This window comes from Scylla paramamosain, chromosome 2 (assembly GCF_035594125.1).
Source record: "Scylla paramamosain isolate STU-SP2022 chromosome 2, ASM3559412v1, whole genome shotgun sequence".
NCBI lineage: Eukaryota > Metazoa > Arthropoda > Malacostraca > Decapoda > Portunidae > Scylla > Scylla paramamosain.
Genome location: NC_087152.1, coordinates 39,444,317 through 39,465,262, shown reverse-complemented (window position 1 = coordinate 39,465,262; position 20,946 = coordinate 39,444,317). Strand labels below are relative to the sequence as shown.

At 39.3% G+C, this 20,946-nt stretch overlaps 2 protein-coding genes across 10 annotated transcripts in view; both read right to left on the bottom strand.

The window, feature by feature from the left end:
- LOC135114927 (uncharacterized) overlaps positions 1-6,393 on the bottom strand; it is a 364,637-nt gene extending 358,244 nt beyond the window's left edge. For all 9 annotated transcript variants that reach the window (XR_010275727.1, XR_010275726.1, XM_064031235.1 and 6 more), the window contains exon 1: positions 6,221-6,393. Coding sequence is in view for 7 of the 9 variants with exons in the window: in XM_064031235.1 (XP_063887305.1) it covers positions 6,221-6,237 (17 nt within the window). In the remaining 2 variants the exon portion in view is untranslated. The remainder of the gene's footprint in view (positions 1-6,220) is intronic.
- Positions 6,394-8,332: 1,939 nt separating this feature from the next.
- Positions 8,333-20,842, bottom strand: LOC135114915 (ras-related protein Rab-2). Its single transcript, XM_064031180.1, has 5 exons — positions 20,692-20,842; positions 17,249-17,388; positions 15,909-16,084; positions 12,952-13,132; positions 8,333-11,529 (listed from the first exon to the last, which is right to left on the bottom strand). Exons 1-5 carry the CDS (start codon positions 20,735-20,737, stop codon positions 11,431-11,433), a joined length of 642 nt encoding a protein of 213 aa, XP_063887250.1. The 5' UTR covers positions 20,738-20,842; the 3' UTR covers positions 8,333-11,430.
- Positions 20,843-20,946: the final 104 nt, after the last annotated feature.

Genomic DNA, 20,946 nt, shown 5'->3' with positions numbered 1-20,946 from the left:
CGGCACCATCTTCGCACAGACTTTCCGCATGCCCAGATCTTCAGTGATAATCTTCCACACGCTGTTGTGGTTCATGCCAAGCTCATCTGCGATCTTTCGAACAGTCAACCGACGATCGTCACGCACCATCTGCTTGACACGCTCAACATTGGCCTCATTCCTGCTCGTTGAGGGTCTTCCACTCCTGGGGTCATCTTCCACGTCCTCCCGGCCCTCTTTGAACCTCTTGCACCACTCAAAAACACGTGAGCGTGACATTGTCTCATCCCCGTACACTTTTTGCAGCATACCCAGTGCTTCTGACGGCGTTTTCCCCAACTGCACCAAAAACTTCAAGTTTGTTCGCTGTTCAGCGCTCATTGTTAAACGACCTGCAACAGAGGACATGATTTTAAAAGCACGTAAGAAAAAGATTAGTGACTGTAGAGGGTTGGGAGCGCAGTTGTATACTCCAGAAGGATTACTTTGAAGGGGAAATATGGTGGTTTGTGGCTTGGGTTTGAAATTCATCTTTTAGGACACCAGTCCTGGAACTTTAATGACACACCTCGTATATATATATATATATATATATATATATATATATATATATATATATATATATATATATATATATACGAGTATATATATATATATATATATATATATATATATATATATATATATATATATATATATATATATTATATATATATATATATATATATATATATATATATATATATATATATATATATATATATATATATATATATATATATATATATATATATATATATATATATATATATTTTTTTTTTTTTTTTTTTTTTTTTTTTTTACATATATCTATTCATCAATTATTTTTGTGTATCTACAGCTTTATCCCAGCTCAGTAAAATCGTGTAGGGTCACTAAAGCTAAGCACGTGTCACATTTCCGTTAACAGCCAAAGGTTAAATGCTTGTTACGTCAAACTGAATGAGGGCGAGAGTTTGATGGCACTAGGAAATACCTCTCTCTCTCTCTCTCTCTCTCTCTCTCTCTCTCTCTCTCTCTCTCTCTCTCTCTCTCTCTCTCTCTCTCTCTCTCTCTCTCCCTACTTCACATACAAAAGTACGTACTACATACATTTCCCTCAAAACTTCCACTTCATCTCTCTTCACTTTCCTCGCCCCCTCTACACTCATATTTTCATCATATTCCACGCTACTGCCTTCCTCTCACTTCTTACTTCTTCATTTATTTTAAAGTATTTTTTTACGGGTTAGGAAGGCTGGGCAAGGGCAAAACAAAATGTGAGAAAAAAAAATATTCAACTTGTCCCTCCCAATAGATCAAGGAAAAGTAAAAAATGGTGACCAGTTTAGCTCTAGGGGGTGTCTTGGTATTCCTCTCCCGAAACGCTTCAGGCTGCTGGAAGAAAGACAAACAATCCGGTAGAGAGTTCCCGCGTTTCTGAATTCATTAAATGTATGATAACTTCGTGAGCAGCTAAGTTATCAAGCCAATTATGAAGGTGGTGAGAAGGGTGAGTAGGAAATGTGTTCTAACCGCCCCTTCGCCTCCCAACCCTGTTTTCATAAGGAGAAAATCTTACCATACTAATTAAAGGAAGGGAGCGTCGACAATTAAGAATGAGACTGCCAAAATGTAATCAGCGCTGTCCAGATGTGTGTGTGTGTGTGTGTGTGTGTGTGTGTGCCTTGGTAAGTTCACTGGAAGCTAAACCAAGCCACCTGTATGAGTCTTTGCAAGTGTGTACGCCGAGACCTACTTGGCTTCTGTACTAAGTTTACTAGTCGGTGATTCTATTTTTTTTTTTTTTTTCTTGTGTTCTCAGTTGGTGTCGCAATCAGAGTTTTTTTTCGTATTTCAGCAATAATATAAAGCAACAACAAAGAACTGACAAAGAAAATATATCAGTGAATGTACCCTCGTTGTTGCCGTGGCGAGGGGGGGCAACGCGGCGAAGCATTCACTGGTGTATTCCGTGGTTAGAGATTTTACTCGTCCTTCATATATAATGGAGGGCAATGGTAATCACAATAAACCTAATATATGAGAAATAAGGGATTAGAAGAGGAAATATAATCAGTGAGTGTATGGCTGACAATGACGAGAGAGAAGGGTTAGGTAACACTACCGCCACACGTCCGCCGAGTTGGTACTGTTGTTTTAATGCAGCTCATCACACAGTCTGGCCACGATTACACGCGTACTTGTTGACAACATCGAACATATACATTCTTGTAGTAATTTATTTATTTATTCATTCAATCTTTGATTCATTCATTTATAAGCTTCAATGTTGTTTTTCTCCCAATTCAGGGATTTAACAATGTTCTATATAATATAGAGTTTTACAATAAGATGTTTCCTGAATAAAATAAATAAATAAATAAATAAACTCTCTTTTTTCCCCCAGTCTGGTGAGTTTCTAGATTTTTCAACATTAAAAACACTTTCCCCATTGTAAGGAGTTTCACTATTTCTTCAACATCAACAAATAACAAATAAATAAACAGATAAACTTCAAAATATGATGGCTATTCTTCTTCTCTTCAGCTGCTATTGTTTTTTCTGCGCGGCACGGAAACACTGCGAGCCTCTATTTTCATTTCTTTTCCTGTTGCACTACCCTTTATTTTATTCATATATTTTTTCCCCTCAGGCCAATACCCTCAGATCAAAACAGAACGAAACGAGAAATATTCATAGGGCTTGTTTGGTTTGGTTTCCCCCTTTTTTTTCCGTTGGCCCCTTTGAATAAAAAAAGATTAATACACGCATCTCCAACTCCCCCTCCAAAGGATGAATAAATAAATAAATAAATCAGACAAAATCAATGAATCACTCGAACGAATCTCAGTGCTGCACAACGGAAGTCAAAAAATAAATAAATAAATAAATAAATAAATAAATAAATAAATAAACAAAAACACGCCTTACGATACAGTTAGCTAGGCATTCATGAAGACCGCTCAACCTTCACGACTCGGAACAAACTGAGTGTCTTTCTATGTATTCCTGCGCACTGAGCGTTTGACTGCTCACGTGGGAAATTATTATGGTGAGTGAGAAAGAAAAAAAAATACGATGCTGCAGTGTTCAGTCCACGAGTAGTACAGATAATATTCACGAGTCTAGTTGAGCAAAGGTTTGAGGATACCTGAACAAATTTTCGAGTCAAGATATACCGTACAGAGGCGAGCGTTAGAGTTGGGAGGGACTTGCTTTTCAGATCCCGAATAATCCTTCTTTTTTTTCTGAGGGATTATGGAAATAACCTTTGCCTGATAATTTCGAGTTACTGACTATCCATTTCTGTGCATTGTTACGATTTTTCTTTATTTCAAATCGTGGTCTAGACAATGAAAGAATCAGCTGTGTAATTAACTGATTTAATCTAATTGAGACCTAACCTACGCAACCTCACTTCACGTCACTTATCCTAACCCTTAGATGAAAACGTTATTTTTTCTCATAATATATACAAGGCGGCATGATACAAAAGACAGCAGTGAGGCCAGCCATGCGGTGCAGTGTGGAGAAAACTGACGAAAAGGCAAGAGGCGGAACTGTAAATAGCTGAAAAGGCGGTGCTGCGATTTTCTGTAGGAGTCACAAGGCTGGACGAAATCAGGAACGAATACATCAGAAGCACAACACATGCACGTCGGTGTGAGGGCAACGCTACCGGCGAGACTGCGGTGGTTTGGTTATGTCATGAGGGGAGACGAGGAGCATGTGGGGACTGGGGAGGAGAATGCTGGAAGTGAACCAAGCAGAAAAAAGGAACACCTGAGAGAACGTTCATGGATGCAGCGAAAGATGATGATGCTTGTGAGTGTAAGGCGCAGGATTCCAAGTGCATGAGGGTTGATCCACTGTGGTGACTCAACGGGAGCAGCCACAGGGAGACGAAGTGGGAAGATACACGAATGATCACTAATCCATCCAGGAGTCATGTACATCAGTAGGCTGAAATGTGAGCCTGTTTTAATATTACAGTAAAGAGTAGTAAGTCAGTGTTCTTTCGGCCGTTCCAGCGAGGAGACGCCATAACACATCAATTTTCTCCAACGCACTCTGCTTCTGCGCCTTCCTAAGTCACATCCATTACAAGCAAGTTAGCCAGTCATATTGTCACATCCATTATAAACAAGTTAGCCAGTCATATTGTCACATCCATTATAAACAAGTTAGCCAGTCATATTGTCACATCCATTACAAGCAAGTTAGCCAATCTTTCTTTTTGTAGATTATCAGGACTAGTCTATTTTTGTTTTTATATAGCACAGTAGGCATGAAATGAAAACGAAGAGCGTTAAGTTAATAAAGATAGCTCTGACAGGCTGTCTTCCTTCTACAGCGGGCTGGCTGTGATTAGTTAGCCTGTTCATTATAGTTGTTTATTCCTTACAAAGTGGCATGAAATTATAAAAACACAGGTCGTCCAGAATGGCTATAATATCGACTACCGTGAGCGGTTATTTCGTACTAAGGATTTCAGGGGCAGCGTCCCAGTAACGGCAGCGTCCCAGTAACGTCCCAACAAGCCATCGGACAAGGATGTTGCTCTGGCAGTGGATGTTTGAGACCCCGACCTCATTAGCAAAAATCATTATGCTATGGTGTCAAATGTGGATGATTAAGACATTTGTAAGAGTAAATTTAGGAAAAACTAAGTTAAAATATTCAGAGGCACGCAGCGAGGCTAGATGCGGCCACGGTGCTCAGGTCGTGACATCGGTGTGATGAACCATGACGCAGTAGTAATCACCGACCCAACTGGCAGTTATGGCTTCTGTGTCTTCGTCTTCGTCATGGCTAACCAAATCAATGGTGAGTCCCACAGCGTCGTGAATGGTATATTTGATGTCCAGTATCTGACCCTGAAACTTCGACATCGTCAAACGGCAGCTGCCCACACTTGGGTGGCGCACTGCTCGGCTTCAGTCAGTCTGGCCTGAGACACTGAATCTGAACCAGCTTACTTATAGACAGAATTGTCAGTTGGGTCGGTGATTGTTACTACGTCTTAGTTAAACGTCACACCGCGGTCACGACCTGAGTGGTTGGCGGGGCATGTACCGCGGCAGTAGCTAGCCTCGCTACGTGCCTCTGAATATACTTTAGCTTAGTTTACCCTAAATTTACTCTTTTAGATGCCTTAATCATCCACTTTTAGCACCAAAGCATAGTTTTGCCAATTAGGACGGGATCTCAGACATCCACTGGCAAAGCTACATCCTTGTCCGACGCTTTGTTGTGACGTTAGTTCAAAAAGGCAGCTGGACATTGCCCATGAAATCCTTGGTAGTTATCTTACATTGTGTACAGCAATTACGTACACGTTGCCCCTCTGTAGTGAACCAAGACCTGAAAACGCTTCTGCATATCTTGTGGCGGACGGTAATTATGATGACAACATTCTACTTGTTGCTTTCTACGGTGGACATTTCTACGGTGGACAGTGATTACGTAGTTTACTAGCTATCTATAGTGAATGGTGATTACGTAGTTAAGCCGAGTCAACACCATCTAGAAGGCTGCTGACCAAGCCTCCCTCGCGCCTTTAGCAGAGGTAAAGAACTCACGTCTGGTTCATTTGCCCGTCAACTTTTTTTTTTTTTTTTTCATTTTATAATAGAGTTCTCATTTGTACTCGCTAATAAGGACAACCCGTTTATAAGTGTGAGGATATTAAATAAAGAGTTGTTTCCCGTCACCATGGTCATTACGGAGACACGACAGGCGTGTGTGTATTCCGCCACCAAACCAGCACCGCAAGCACTCGGCAATTTGTCTCTCTTGGCGCCAACTCTAGACCTCCCCACAATACAAGGCGCGGAAATGATCACTCCACTTACAGTTAACGTTCAGCTTTTCACGAAAATCTCAAGTGTTAATTCATGCTTGAGCAAACTGAAGTCTCGTCAAGTGCCACCTGGAAACTCAATCTGGCAACTGCGCGGCCAGGCTCGTTAACCACCCAACCAGCTGTCAGGTAATTACTGCGCTACATTTACGTAAATTGATAAAATAAACAAAACATTAAGAGCAGTATGTATTTTCTTATCCCATGAGAGAGAGAGAGAGAGAGAGAGAGAGAGAGAGAGAGAGAGAGAGAGAGAGAGAGAGTACTTGCTTAACAAACTATTACATCATTATCTTCCTTCCTCTTTCTATACATACAAAATGAATAAATAACACAATGCAAACCACCACCACATACCTTCTTTTCCTTTTCATATCTTGCAAGCGAGAAATTGAAAGAAAAAAAAATTACACACACCAATGAACACAATAACGAGGAGGCAACCTCACAACGCGCGAACCAAGGCCTCACTGACCCGGCCTGAAGAGAGCTGGCCGGCAGTTCTATTCAACGGATCTGTTCTTGACTTGTGAATAGTTAATTTTATACGTATATATATATATATATATATATATATATATATATATATATATATATATATATATATATATATATATATATATATATATATATATATATATATATATATATATATATATATATATATATATATATTATAATTGGCTATAACTTATTTCAATATACATTTGATTACTATACTTTTAACACACTGGTTGTTAGGACTCTGGTGTGCATTGCAGTATCTAACAAGAGTTCTACTATTAATTTACACCTTAACTCTTCCACTGCTGGACAATTTTCCATAATCACCAATATTTTTTTTAAATACGTATTTTTTACTAGCCTTTTAAATAGTTATGTAGGGAAGAAGACAAAATTAACATTTGATTTTTTTTTCTTTTCTCTTCTGTGTCCACGCAAACCATTTTTAAACTGTTCTGGATGTTATCAAAGGATGAGTGTAGCAGTGAGAGGCTTGAAAGAGAACTACTCGTATCTCTCACCACATCGCAGCCTGTTTTCATGATATTCACACGTTGACAAATAAAGCTGCCTTGGCTGAGGGACTGAATTTCCCACACAATTGGCACAATATGAAACCTTTGCAACACTATAGCGAAATCTTTTTACAGAAGGGTTTCATTTTGACGTATCGCTTGGAGAGTTTAATTATATTTAGACACAGGATATCATAGAATGTTGTTGTTTTAAGCGATTTGTTTCCCCTTAAGGACTATTTTTTCTGAGGCCACAGATTATTAGGCAAATTCTCGTGGGTCTCTCTCTCTCTCTCTCTCTCTCTCTCTCTCTCTCTCTCTCTCAGATGCGGATGTCGAATTAAAAATAAGATCATAAAACATCCTTGAATTAATTGATAAATAACTTTAATTAGAACACAGTCAACCAAGGAAATTATAAAGCATGTAAGTCTGTTCGTATCTGTTCTTTTCTTGTCTAGTGTGTGTGCAATAAAGAAAAATGTATGCAGAAAACACTGTGTAGGCGTCATGAATAATGTTAAATAGGTTATTAGGGACATACAGTAAAGGCAGAGTTTAAAGTGAATAATGTTGGTATCAGTGAAGGGGAGGGAAAGAAGAAATACATATATACGTGCTTACATACATACATAAAAGCAAGAGGGGTGGGTGATGCAAATGCCTCTTAATTTATCTGTTGGACGTGGAATATTAAGCAACGAGGAAGAAAGGAATGAATGGAGATTATCATAAAAACCAAATAAATATCAGCAGGTAGTGATAAGTGTGTGAGGGGGAGCTGGATCCTGCGTGCTGCACCATGAGCGGAAGCAGTCTTGCAGGTGCAGTGACAGCCATGAACAGAAAGAATGCAAGCACAATCTAGTTGACGCAGTTTGTGTTCAGAGACATAAGCGAATAAGACCACCAGCCTGGGTAATGTCTGAATGAAAACCTAAGTTAGGAAATGCATTGTTTTGAAATTGCATTAATTTAAAGGAAGAAAAATAGGCTTTAAAGGAAGAAAAATAGTCTTTTTGGATAAGAAGCAAAGGCATGACCCAAGATGACAATAATCAGGTGAAGTTACCATACTTTAAAAAAGACAAAATATTGAATTTTCCTTTCTCTTGTTCTTCTAGAATTCCCACATTAAAGGAAAGCAAGAAAGCGCCAAATTGTGAAGGTCATGTGGCACTATGGTGACATTAAGGCCAAATTGAAGAGATCGGCACAGTGAAAGGCAAAATGGACAAACTGATTTAAAAAGAGGCTCAAATCAAGCAGAGGATGTCGATTTAGTGTAAGACATGAACTGCCCTTTGCAGTTATCTTCATCTATCACCATACAGCATCTCACACAACCCTTAAACTTCATGATTCCGACAGGCAGCCCTTACCAAACCCAGCTTTCATTTGAGAAACGCCAAACACAGCCATCTCATCAGGGGAAACACACACACACTGCTTAATTTCATACAGTTTAATAACATAAAGTCATACACAACTGCAGCCAACTGTGATACCAGATCAAGGAAGGGCAAGTGTGAGGCTTCTCAATGAGACTGCCCTGCGAGGAGCTGGACACAGAGGGGCATGGAGCACATACTTCCTCAACCCAGGTCTTACATGACAATTGCTGCTCTATGTCTCATACTGACTGGCAAAGTCAAAATACCCTGCAAAATTGTTCAAACCTTTAGTGTAGTTATCTTTTCTACAGAGCACTCTTGGGAAGAATGCTTTTCTTAACCTACACTTCACCTGACAGCTTTTGACATGATAGTATCTGGCAAAGTGCTGAAATGGCTCTATAATGCCACAGAGTGCTTAGCTTAATGCAAGACAAGTCTGTTGTGAGAAGTTGGAAATTTCATACCATCACACTCAAGGGTCAGTCTCTTGCTGGTCCTCAAGGGCTGTGGTGAGAAAATATATAAGCCTCCTACGTGGATATCATCAATATATCAATTACATATTTTCAATATACTATAGTAAATGTATAATGTTTAAGATATTCCATTGAAGGCCATCAAGACTATCTGCAGATCTAACAAATTTCTCATCTACCACGTAAAAACTGCGCCTATGGTTGTCTTTGGTGTGGTTCAAATGGAGGTTAGGCAAAGGGAAGTTGAATTACAAAAGGCCCAACCTACCTGTTACTTTACTAAGATAGCAAAAACCCACCACATTCACACACTTTGTTCAAATACTTAATAAATACATAAGCAGCTCAATGAAATATCAATATAAATTCAAAGAGGAGAAAAAAATATTTTAAATACAATCTAGGATCAAAAAACAAATTTCATTATAAATTTCTTCCACAGGAGAGAGGATTACTTGCAAAGAAAACCTCGTGTACAAGGAAAACTAAATGAGGGTGCTGGTCCTGGGAATGTTTGATACCACCAATAAAAAGATTAGCTATGTGATGAACTCCATTACTGGCCGTAAGATTAATTTTTATGTTACCTTTAAAGCATCATGTGTAGTTGGCTCCACAAGTTCGAGTACGTGTCAGACAACCACGCAGACACCTGGTAACTATTCCCTTGTAAACTCTTCTTTCTCCTAATAATGAACAACGACTCGTAATGCAGGTGTGAGTTTTGACTGCAGTCGCCTCTCAGTCCTGACAGTACAAGTGTATATTCACTTATTAGAAAATCAATATTATGTACAACTATAGTGTAGTTACCAGGCACTGTCTTTGGTTGGCTTGTGTAAATGATTTGTGTCGTCAACTGTGCCTTTTCAATTCATAATCTAAAGCCAGCAATCAAGAAAATATGTGCACACATTCACGCATTAACACACTGTATCACGCTGCAAAACCCCTCACAAGCCCTGTCAAAAAATGCTCCCCCTCCAACACCACAATGATGCTATACCTGATCACTTACAAAAGTTATATGCTGTGGAATATTCAAACAGTCAATCTAAGTTAGGTTGATACCAAAGCACATCAAATTCCTGTGTATGAATTACTACTAAGTACAGACCACAGCCAGCCACTGTTGTTAAATTGAGCAGTGGATTGGTTACAGTTGCATCATTTGACCAAGATCATGAGATCAAGTCAGCACTGTACCTAATAACTATTTTTTCAATGCTTCTTTTCTTTAGCTGAGTATGATGTATAATGATGCAATTGTCTGGTGGAAGATAATACATATATTATACGTCATCTACATGATTTTTGTTCAATGCTGTGTGATCCATCCATCAACATTGAGGTCTCTTAATCACCAGGCAGCAGGGGAAGTGACTGCCATGATTATCAGGTCAACACACACATACACACACACACACACAAATACACACACTCTCACACACACTTTTTTGTTTTTAACTACTTTTACTTACCTCTCAATTTATATTTTTAATTCAATAGTCTAAAGTGTATATATATATCAATGAAACAAGCAAGCACACTTACTAACCAAACACACGCACACACACACACGCACACACACCTGTTGACGTACAAGACAGTCCTGACGAGCAGTTCCTACCAGTGCGACACACTCCCACGAAGGAACAAAATCCCAGTCTTTAACAAAGCCTTGTCACAACTCAAGTAAAAAAATGGGGTTAAATGTAGAAAATTTATCCAAGGACAGAGATAATGGAAACATATATATTTCCATGGAGTAGCACTGGATAAGTGCTACTGTGTGAGTGTCAGCTGAACTGCCCAGTGTGGGAGCTACAAGGGGCACAAGTTAACAAGCTGCTGGGCCACACATGCAGGAGTCACTACTGTGGGAGCCTCGACATACTAGGGGAAGTGACTATACATTAGCTAATTGCTGGCAAGGTAAAGATAAAGCAAGTATAAAGATAAACCAGAGTGAGGCATGTGGAAGAACTAATATCTCTTTACATCTGACTCCATGTATAAAAAAATATTTCAAGGGTAATTTTGCTCCCACTTTTGATGACCTTGTTTTGTCACACTTAGGGTGGTAGTATACACATGCAACTGGTCAGCCTCTGGTGTGGACAACGTTGCTTCCTGTGCTGTGTTGAGAGGGTGACAGTGGTCCAAAACTAACTTATATATGCAGTTTCCTAAGCATCAGCAGATCTAAAATCTAAAGTTAAATATTGTATCATTAAAATATCTGCATTCAATAACAAAAAAATCAATAAGAATCAAACACACTCACTTCAATCAAAATATACATCAATATACACATCTCTACACATAATCCTATATTTCTGACAGCAAATGAGCTATATGAAAATAAAAAAAATCCATAAATTCCACCACATCCCTACAGCAAAAATTTTGAGCTGTCGCAACAGACCTGGAGTCATCACACCCTGCCCTCACTCCCTCCACAGTGCCTCAGGTAGGGCGCACTCTCTGCATCACTAAACTGATATAGTTGCCAAGGGAGCTGATAAGGTGGAGCAGGGCAGCTTCTGTAATCTATATATCCACACAGTGGGAGAGCTCCAGACCACTGACCACAGCAAGCCACCCATCCACCCCTTCAGCTTTCTCTGGCCAGCCGCACCTTCCACCTCTCAATAGCATGGGGAAGGTGGAGATTAGCAGCAACCTCCACCTTGCCCGCCTGCTGCTCCCTGGTTGCTGGTGAGGCCTGCACCACCTGGAGAGTGCTGAGGTCCAATCTTGATGCCGTTTGCCTGAAAAACAAGTGATTTTAAGATGCTGAAGATGCTGTGAGTGGGACAAACCTTGGGCAATATTCCAGAACAAAATGTCTACCCAAAAATCCAACACCACTCTGGACCCCATATAGGGATGACTCCACATGGAAACACTGGAATATACTACAAAAATTGTGTTGCTCCTAAGCTATTCCCATATTCATCCTCATAATGGAAAACATGAATGCAAAATTAAAAACATAACTAACTGTGCCTATATTGTACATTACATTCCAATACTGCTTGATGAGTCTACATAAATGGATTCATCACAGTTTTTCAAATAAGCAATAAATGTGTTTTACAATAATGCCACAGCACCCCAGTGAATACTGGAAACTCAAAACAAACATTCAGTTTATTGTTGTTTTCTCTTTAAGAGCACATATTTCTTACATTTTTCCGAGAAACTATGGTTTTTCATGCTAATGATGAATCTTGATAGAATGTATGCTAAAAAAATAATAAAATAAATAAAAATTACAGCAGCCATAAAGGTGGTCTCAGCCATGGTAATAATATGTCAATTAAGTTTTTTAGTGCAATGCACTTAGCAACCTTTTTTCCCATTCAAAGGAAACATTCTCATCACCAGTTAACAGGGCTGAGCTACACACATCACAGGTGGCAGCTGCTGTGGCCACCACCTCCACTCTGTGACCAGATTGCATTCAAGGTTTTTACAGAACTGAGAAGCAGGTGGGAAAAGGAGAAAGTTAATAGAGTTTATGATGTGCACTGATCAGCTCTAGTGACCCTGACAGCTTGACTGAGTTTAATGATTAGAAATTGCTGCAATAAAAGAGTTGCTTGAGACAGTGATGGTGCACACACACTAAATACTCCTCCATGCAGAGTAACTTAATTCAAGGCATTTAATGGTCACCACAAACACACTCACTATAGGACACTCCTACATTCTGATGAACATAATGAAATCTCACTGAGGCCAGGAGAGGATAGGGTGTGTGTGCTGCCAGTCACTGTTTACAACCCACCACTGACTCAATGACTCAAAACCTTCCATGTGTGGATTGTAATATTTAATGAGAAAAATAAACAGGATTGTCCCTTATCATACCTTTAACCTCAACCTTCTTTAGTTTATTCATTCTCATTTCACTTCACATAATAAAAGTAAGAGTCTCAAAAGTGATTCTTGATCATTTTATAACACTGGAAGAGATTATCAGAACAGAAAAATCTCATAAAACTGACTACATAGTTTCTGCCTTTTCATTAATCTCTTCTTTTTGATGTTATGTTCAACTGCATGGCACTTAAAAAAAGAGCTTCACTTTTTTTTTTTTTTAACTCATCATGTCTTAAGCCTAAACCACTTTGGTAATACAAGAATGTCACCAAAAAGACAATCTGCCAGATAACCCCAAATCTCACCTCATTATGGACATCAAATACTCCCTCTTGGATCTTCTCATATATTTCCCGGGCAGTGTTGATGAAAGCCTCCTCCACATTGGCAGCAGTCTTGGCAGAGGTCTCCATGAACACCAAGCCATGTTCCCGTGCAAATGCCTCTCCCTCTTCCCGCTTCACCTCCCGCCGGGAGTCAAGATCACTGTGGAGGAAAGCACAAAGTAAAATGTTGAAGGAAGTGTGCATGTGAAAGGAGGCATCCAGTGCATATCAATCCAAGGTAGTTGTGATTGTGATTAGGGAAAATATGTAAAACTTCAGATAAACAAAATTACCATATTTACTGACACACAAGATGCCTTTCTCATAATAAAAGTAATTGAAAAATCACTTTACATTTGGTGTGGCCATATTACCAAATGAAAAGCTGGATACAGAATGCAAAAGAGCTGGTGGTGCATGGCTACAAGAGTCTCGGATGACCTGTGTTTACCAATAATTGATGGAGCACAAAACTGTTAATAATAATATTCACAGTAGTGTATAATACTGAAAAGAACAAGTAACTTCACTATGTGAGGATAGTTTTAGCAGATCAACTATTGATGTGCTCATAAAGAAATACAACTGTAAAAAATCACAAGAAATTGCTGTCCACAGACCAGGGGCAGATTACATACAATGACCTCTCCATTTTTACACTTGGTTTCTTCTAAAGGGACAGCACTAAACCTAAGGATTGCAACACTTGGGATACTAAACACACTGAAAAAAACCCTTATTTATTTCAGCCCCAGAGCCTAGAACTATATGAGTGTATGTTTTTGTCCTCAAATCCAGCATGATGCAGCAGTGCAGTGATGCCATATTTATAATGATGTGCGTGTGTGATTCACCTATGGTTGTCTGCTGGTCACCCTGCCAGCCATTCCCCTACGGAAAGAGCTCAGAGCTCATAGTGATCTTTGGGTAGGACTGAGACCACTCACACACCACACACCAGGACAGCTAGATCACAACCCCTCGGGTCACATCCCACACCTACTTGCTGCTAGGCAAACAGGGGCTACACATTAAGAGGCTTGCCCATTTGCCTCGCCACACCCAGGAGTCGAACCCAGACCTTCTTGGTTGTAAGCTGAGCACGCTAACCACTGCACTACGCAATGTGTGTGTGTGTGTGTGTGTGTGTGTGTGTGTGTGTGTGTGTGTGTGTGTGTGTGTGTGTGTGTGTGTGTGTGTGTGTGTGTGTGTGTGTGTGTGTCTGTGTGTGTGTGTTTTGTCTTCTCCCCTGGTCTTCTCCTGCACTGGTTGTGTTGTGATACAACAGTGCAGCAGTGAGCCATACCCATATCTAGAGCTGTGATAAAATAGCACCAATTTGCTGCAAATGTAGATGTTTGAGACTGTTTTCAAACACAATGACTTTTTGACATGCAGTGTCCATGACAGAACGTTGTGCATTGTAGAACACAACGTTGTGGGGATGGCCATTCTACAACACAATCATGAGCTTTGCCTACCATCAGTTGCTTCCATTCTCTCATCACGGAAACAGAGGACCACTTACTCTTTCAAGAGAAGATTCATTACTGAGTCAAGATGGTGAAGGGTTGGTACATCTGAATACATTCATGGGGTGCCATGTACAATTCACACTAACCACAGCATTTTCAAACACCATCTTTAAAAGGAAGCCACAGTGACCACGGCAGTTGTAAATGCGCTCTGCCACCCACAACTCTAGCTGTGACATGTGAGTGTCCATAGACATCCTTGGCTATTCAAGAGCAGTGGACAATGAAAGTAAAAAATTCCATACATGTGAAGGCAGCCTAAGTGTACAACAATTCATGTACCATATTTCCCAGTATTGACGACACTCCTGCCTCAGAGACACACCACAATTTTGACACAAAAAATAAAAAGAAAAAGAAAAAGAAATAATAAGTTAACTGATTAATATATATATATAGATAAAAAAAAAAGATAATAATGCAAGAGTAATAAACATAATAAAAATAAACAATTCCAAAGCATAAATAAACATCAAACAACATTAACTAGATAACCACTGGGCAATAAAACCTGGCAATGTTACAAAGTGAATCAAAACGGTAGCAGGCAGTGAGTGAGTAACCACAATAGTCTTGTTATTAATAAGATTTACAAGTAAACCTTTTTAACATACCATATCATCATCATCATACCATAGTTTTACTTCTTTCATCACTCAATAATATTCCATTGTAGTTGGGATGTTTGAGTGGAGAGAAAATGACAGCAATATTCATACACAACATGTCAAATACCACTCATCCATTGCCTCATCTGCCATACTCTACCCATATGGGAAGGAATTTCTGTGATTGTGTATATTTCCTTTATGATCTTTTGTTTATTTGCTGCTTTAAGTATTATTCATACACTTCACTGAGAGGCCACATACAAGATTTCAGATTACTGTCTAGAAAAGATAACCTGCCTTTGGGATTAGAATAAGCCAGTGCAAAAAAGCAACCTTCAGCCTCCAAGATGTACGGCAGGTTTTCAGTGCTTATTTTAGGGAAAATTAATGATGTTTATGATGCTGAAAATACAAGTATGGGAAAGCAATGGTAACTTCATCATTACGTAAGAGTAGATCTGACTGGGATACAAAAGAAGAGAGGTAACTGATAAAGTTATAAAAAAATTTATTCCAAACTAAGAAACAATGATTTTAAAAGTAGTAGAGATATTGTCGGTCAACTATTTAGATTTCAGAAGCTATGTAATTTTTGGGATCAAAAGAAATTAAGCAAAAATTTACATAATCAAACAAATGAAAAAAAAAAAAAAAGATTGAATGTTACCTAGAGGCTAAATGTATTCTAAAATCAGCTTCAAACCTACTTTTACCACCACAGTGCACATACCAAGAGGGTTCTGTACATAATACCATGAGAACAGATAACTCACTGTTCAGGATGCCTCACCTCTTATTCCCTATGAGCATGATGACCATGTTGGAGTTGGAGTGCTGGCGTGCATCCTCTAGCCACTGTGTGAGGTGGTTGAAGGTTTCCCGCCGGGTGATGTCATACACCAGAAGGGCACCAGCAGCACCTCGGTAGTATGACCTGGTGATGGACCTGAATGCCTCCTGCCCGGCCTGACAGAAGAGGGAAAGCATTGTACATACAAACATATAAGTAATGCCTACCACAATGAAAGTATCACTACCAGATGTATCAAAAGGCTGCATATATAGCTTGGCCCCTTGATCTTTAATGCCTCCTTTAAAGTATTATTCCCTTGCCAGCCAGCAACACAATGTTACCAATCCCTTCCCACAGAAAGAACCCCATATCATTAATGAATCTTAGTGCTTGAATGTTCCACAACTGTCACGAGAGTAGAAAAGGTCATTACCCTCACTATTATATGCATTACATACTACTTATACTTCAGGTAACTATAGAAGTGGCTTCATCAGATACACTGTGCTCAGATCCTGCCCAGCCAAGATTTGTATTTAAAGCTGAAGTCTCAATAATCAAGGCTCTGAAGCTACATCCAGACTTCTCCTCAGGCTGCTTGGGAAATATAATCCTCATTCAGTTTCTGTGGTTGTCTTCATATTTGATCTATTGGTAAAATAAAATCACTCTATAGCTTGATTTTGGCAGTGAAGGTGCTTCCTTGGAGCACCTTTATAGATATGAAGCTACAGATATAAGGCTGCCCCCTTGGTTTTTATTTTGGAGCAATACAAATGCAGAATGGCATCCACTTCTGTGAGTAGCACAGGGATGGCCACCTTCCAGGCAATAAGTGACCGATCTACCAATATATTAAACTTTAATGTTACCTACAGTCATAGTAATTTCACTGACAGTCAAGTATGTTCAACTTACAAAATATTAGCAGTAATAAGGTATGACAGGCTTGGTTTGTTTGTGAATAAATATAACAGATGAGCAAATTAGTATCACTCATCATCTCTCAATATCAAATGCTATTTTTCAGTTACATTTCCATACCAAGCATTGTGCTTATCATAAAGTCTCCACTACCACCGATTCATTATTCTAAATTTCACATAATCAAGGTTTAGCAGTAATACAAAACTTAAAGGTTTACTGTACATGACTCTTTTTCCAATGTATATGATAACCTTAGAAAATGCACAAACCTATTCAAATTATCCAAATGCACTTGAAGCCATGAATGAAGCATCCATCTGAATAGTTGATCAATTATAAATATAAAAAGTGCTACATACACCATAAACCCAAACCAGTTCTCACACAAGTAGAAAAATAATAGTACTCACTGTATCCCAGATCTGGAGTTTGATCTGCTTATTGTCAATGGTAATCATGCGGGCACCAAACTCCACCCCAATGGTCAGGTCATGCACCGGCTGGAACCTCTTGTCTGTGAACTGCAGCAGGAGACATGATTTCCCGACACCTGGAAATGAAGACAGTTATGTAGGCAGGGTAACAAAATATGGATGGTGTGCACAGTCTACTCTGATGCTTGACCCTGGGAACACCACACTGGAAGCCACAGCAGGAGAGTTGTCACTTTTTACACCCATCCATGTACCTCTTCTTTGCACACACTGGTACTCACTCTCCCTCCTAACCATTCTCCCTTTTTCACATATTCCAATACCAACCATCTATTTCACAGAGCAAAACTCTCAAATGTTAGTGAAAACCTCATAAAGCAATGTAGTATGATAAAAGCACACAAATCCCAACCCAATCACAGGATTAATTAGGTTCCTGAAAATTATCTTGGTTGGTGAATAATTCTCAGTTTCAGTTAATAATGTACACAAAAGTCAAGGTTATGGAAATATTTGCAAGATATACGGCAGGTAAAAAAAAAAAATTATTACTTGTGTTCTTTACTGTGGTGTATTTTATGTACAGTATCAATCAATTAGTGCCATAGACCAAGTGAGCAACTGACAGCAATGACACACCACACAGTCCATGTTGCAGCTGAAATGAGTGGCTGGTTGTGTTACTATTAGTACAGCTCAGCGACAGTTTGAGCCACATCACCTTACTGGTGCACTACTTACATACTCTTGGCATCCACCAATTTTACATGCTGGCAATCTAGATTAATACCCAAGACACCACAAAATACCAGAATAGGAGGCAAAAGTCCAGACATCACTCTTACTGGGTGATGTTGGGAGTCAAAGTTAGAGAGTAACTGTTTCCTCCACCACCAGGTTTCCAAGTTTGTACATTGGGTGAATGTTATGAAAATATGTTCTATGAAAATGCTGTCTGACAAAATATTTACAAAATAGCAATTTGGACAGAAACACTTGACATCCCTAATACTGGCCTAAGAATTATTTCAATAACAACCAAAACAGTTATCAATTAAGAACAAACAATAAAATAATATCCATAACTAAACTTTAAATCTTTAAAAATTTATCAATTTTTAACAAGTGACGTTTTGGTTAAAAATATTCTAAATGGCGAGACTTAAAACTTGGGAATAGATATAACAACACACTGCACATTATTCAAAATCTTAAAAAAAAAAAAAGGCACAACCGTCACACTCGGCAGATCCCAAGATCATGCTGGGGTCTTTCACCCTTTGTTCAGGCCAATCTCTGGTATTTTAATTTACCAATACCATCAACACAGTAGATTTTCCATTTGCTATTAAGCCAAACTACCTTCCAAAGTACATGAATGGGAATCCCTGCATAAATGTGCAAAGGCATATTATACTGTTTTTTCTATCATTACACCATATACCTATGTTACTTAATGGAGCTTTATTGCTTGCCACTAGTGTCTTGCGACCCTTGAGCTATCCACTGTAACAAAAATTTATCTGAAGGCAGGATATATCTCTTACCCATGAGAAATTTTCACTGGAGCCAAGAATCAAACCTCTGCAGTTAATAGGTTATAAAGTTCGGTTAAATTTTGTTTCAAAATGCATTTCACTAATGTGTGAGGAGATTTGTACATGGCAATCACAAGACTGACAGTTAGGAGACTTTTAGGTGGCAGTTGCATTTTTTTTCACAAGCTTGTTTGGGGAAGGCAGGGATATTTATAGAATATATAGATTTGATAAAAATGAATGACAATCAAAATCTTTGAAAATTTATTAGAAAATCTGAAAAAATTTTTACAATAGAAAAGCTACAATTTGAAAGTAACAAGTAAGCATTAGTGCACACATATAAAACTGCCAACCAGTCATCAGTGTCAACAAAGGTTCACTCATTATTTTTCAAAGCCCTGCATCTGATGCCACATTCTCAGTCTGTCATCAGCCAACATGCAGCAAATCATGCGAATATGGTAAGTTCATATAATAATGATAGAGGTGACCCAGCTGTGGTTATAACCATTGACTGAGTGAAGTTTTTAAATGCCTTTCATTGTTACCTATGTAGTCAACAATAGAGTCAGGCAGTTCATTTGACTTGCACAGACAAAAGACAGACAGGCATACTTATTAATTACAAGCTATTACTTAAGACTGAGCAAGGAGTACAAAGTCCTTCGGGACAATCTTATGTAATATGTACTTGCTTTCCCTACCCTGAAACCCCGCTTTGCCCACAGCCCCCAAGCTTGTTAGTGGGACAGAGGATACAGTCCTATTAAGACTACCCACTGCCACTCATCATCACCAGCACCTCCTACTAATGGAACATTCTTCACTTAAAAGTGACAGTAAGAACACAGTGACTGAGCAAAACGTAACTGTCATCATTACCTGCCAATACCCGCATGCTTAATACTGGGCAGGAATGTCCGTCACTCATGAGTCACCGGCTCCAGACTGTGCCAGCTGTCCCTCCAATCCCAACAAAAGACCAAAAAATTCCTTCCAATAGACAAAAACGGTAACTCACAAATTATCAATTACTCCAAGTAGAATCCTCTGCCACCTTAAGCCGCAGCAGGCTGGGGCCATTCCCTCACTCCTAAATCAGGAGGCACACTGTGTGTCGTGCAGAGCTGTTAAGAGTGGCCACAACAATTCACCTAGTCAGTGGGCACCAACAGCAATGGCCAGCAGTCAGTACAGGGCTTTGTACAGAATAACAATGCCTATTGTATAGACTAAGGTGCATTATCGTCATGTAATTAAAATAGTTAGTATATTTGACACTAACATCTGTTCCACAGTTGTGTTTTACATATAATTTTAAAGAACATCCAATATACTCCTTCTTATCTGTTACTTTAACAGTTCCCCTATTGCATTTTGAACGAAGCAAACACGGCATTGTGTGTACACTGCCTGAGTCATTGGGATTATCTGGCCAGCCTCCACAGTGGCTGCACCTCCCACCACACCACCACAGCCTTGTCACCACCACAACACAACCAAACTTAAAACTCAGACTAGTAGCGGAAAAGGCTAGACTACGATTCCCTTCTCAGACGGAAGGGTTGAATGCAGTGTCAATATTTAATGTACAAGGTCGAAGATGTGCGTTGTCTAAGTTTTCCCAGACAAACCAACCCAAGTCACTCCCAAACACAACGGCATGCAATGATATCATCCCCTAGGCAGTCCTTTAAATTAAACACAATAGGAAAGCTGAGGAAAACTGAGAAAAACACTATCAATATGAGTTACTGAAGCAAATCGATTTTCGCCATATTGGTGGAGTACAGGTATCACAGCTGACCCTGTCCACCTGCAGCCACACACACTCCAGCCACACTCACAGTACATTCCAGGCACACTTGCTGTACTAACCAGTGTCTCCGATGATGATATACTTGAATAAATAAGCGTAAGACATGGCGATGGTTGGGCGAGACTGTGACGTGACAACACACACCAGCTGACACGCCCACTGGTGCCACCTCCGCGAACCTTCCCTACCTCCAGCCCAAACCAGCCCAATCTCAAACTTCTAATTTATCTTTATTCCGCTCTACACAAATAGCTGATATTTTACTATATTTATCCCTGCAATATGCAGAATATATGTTATTGCATATATAATCG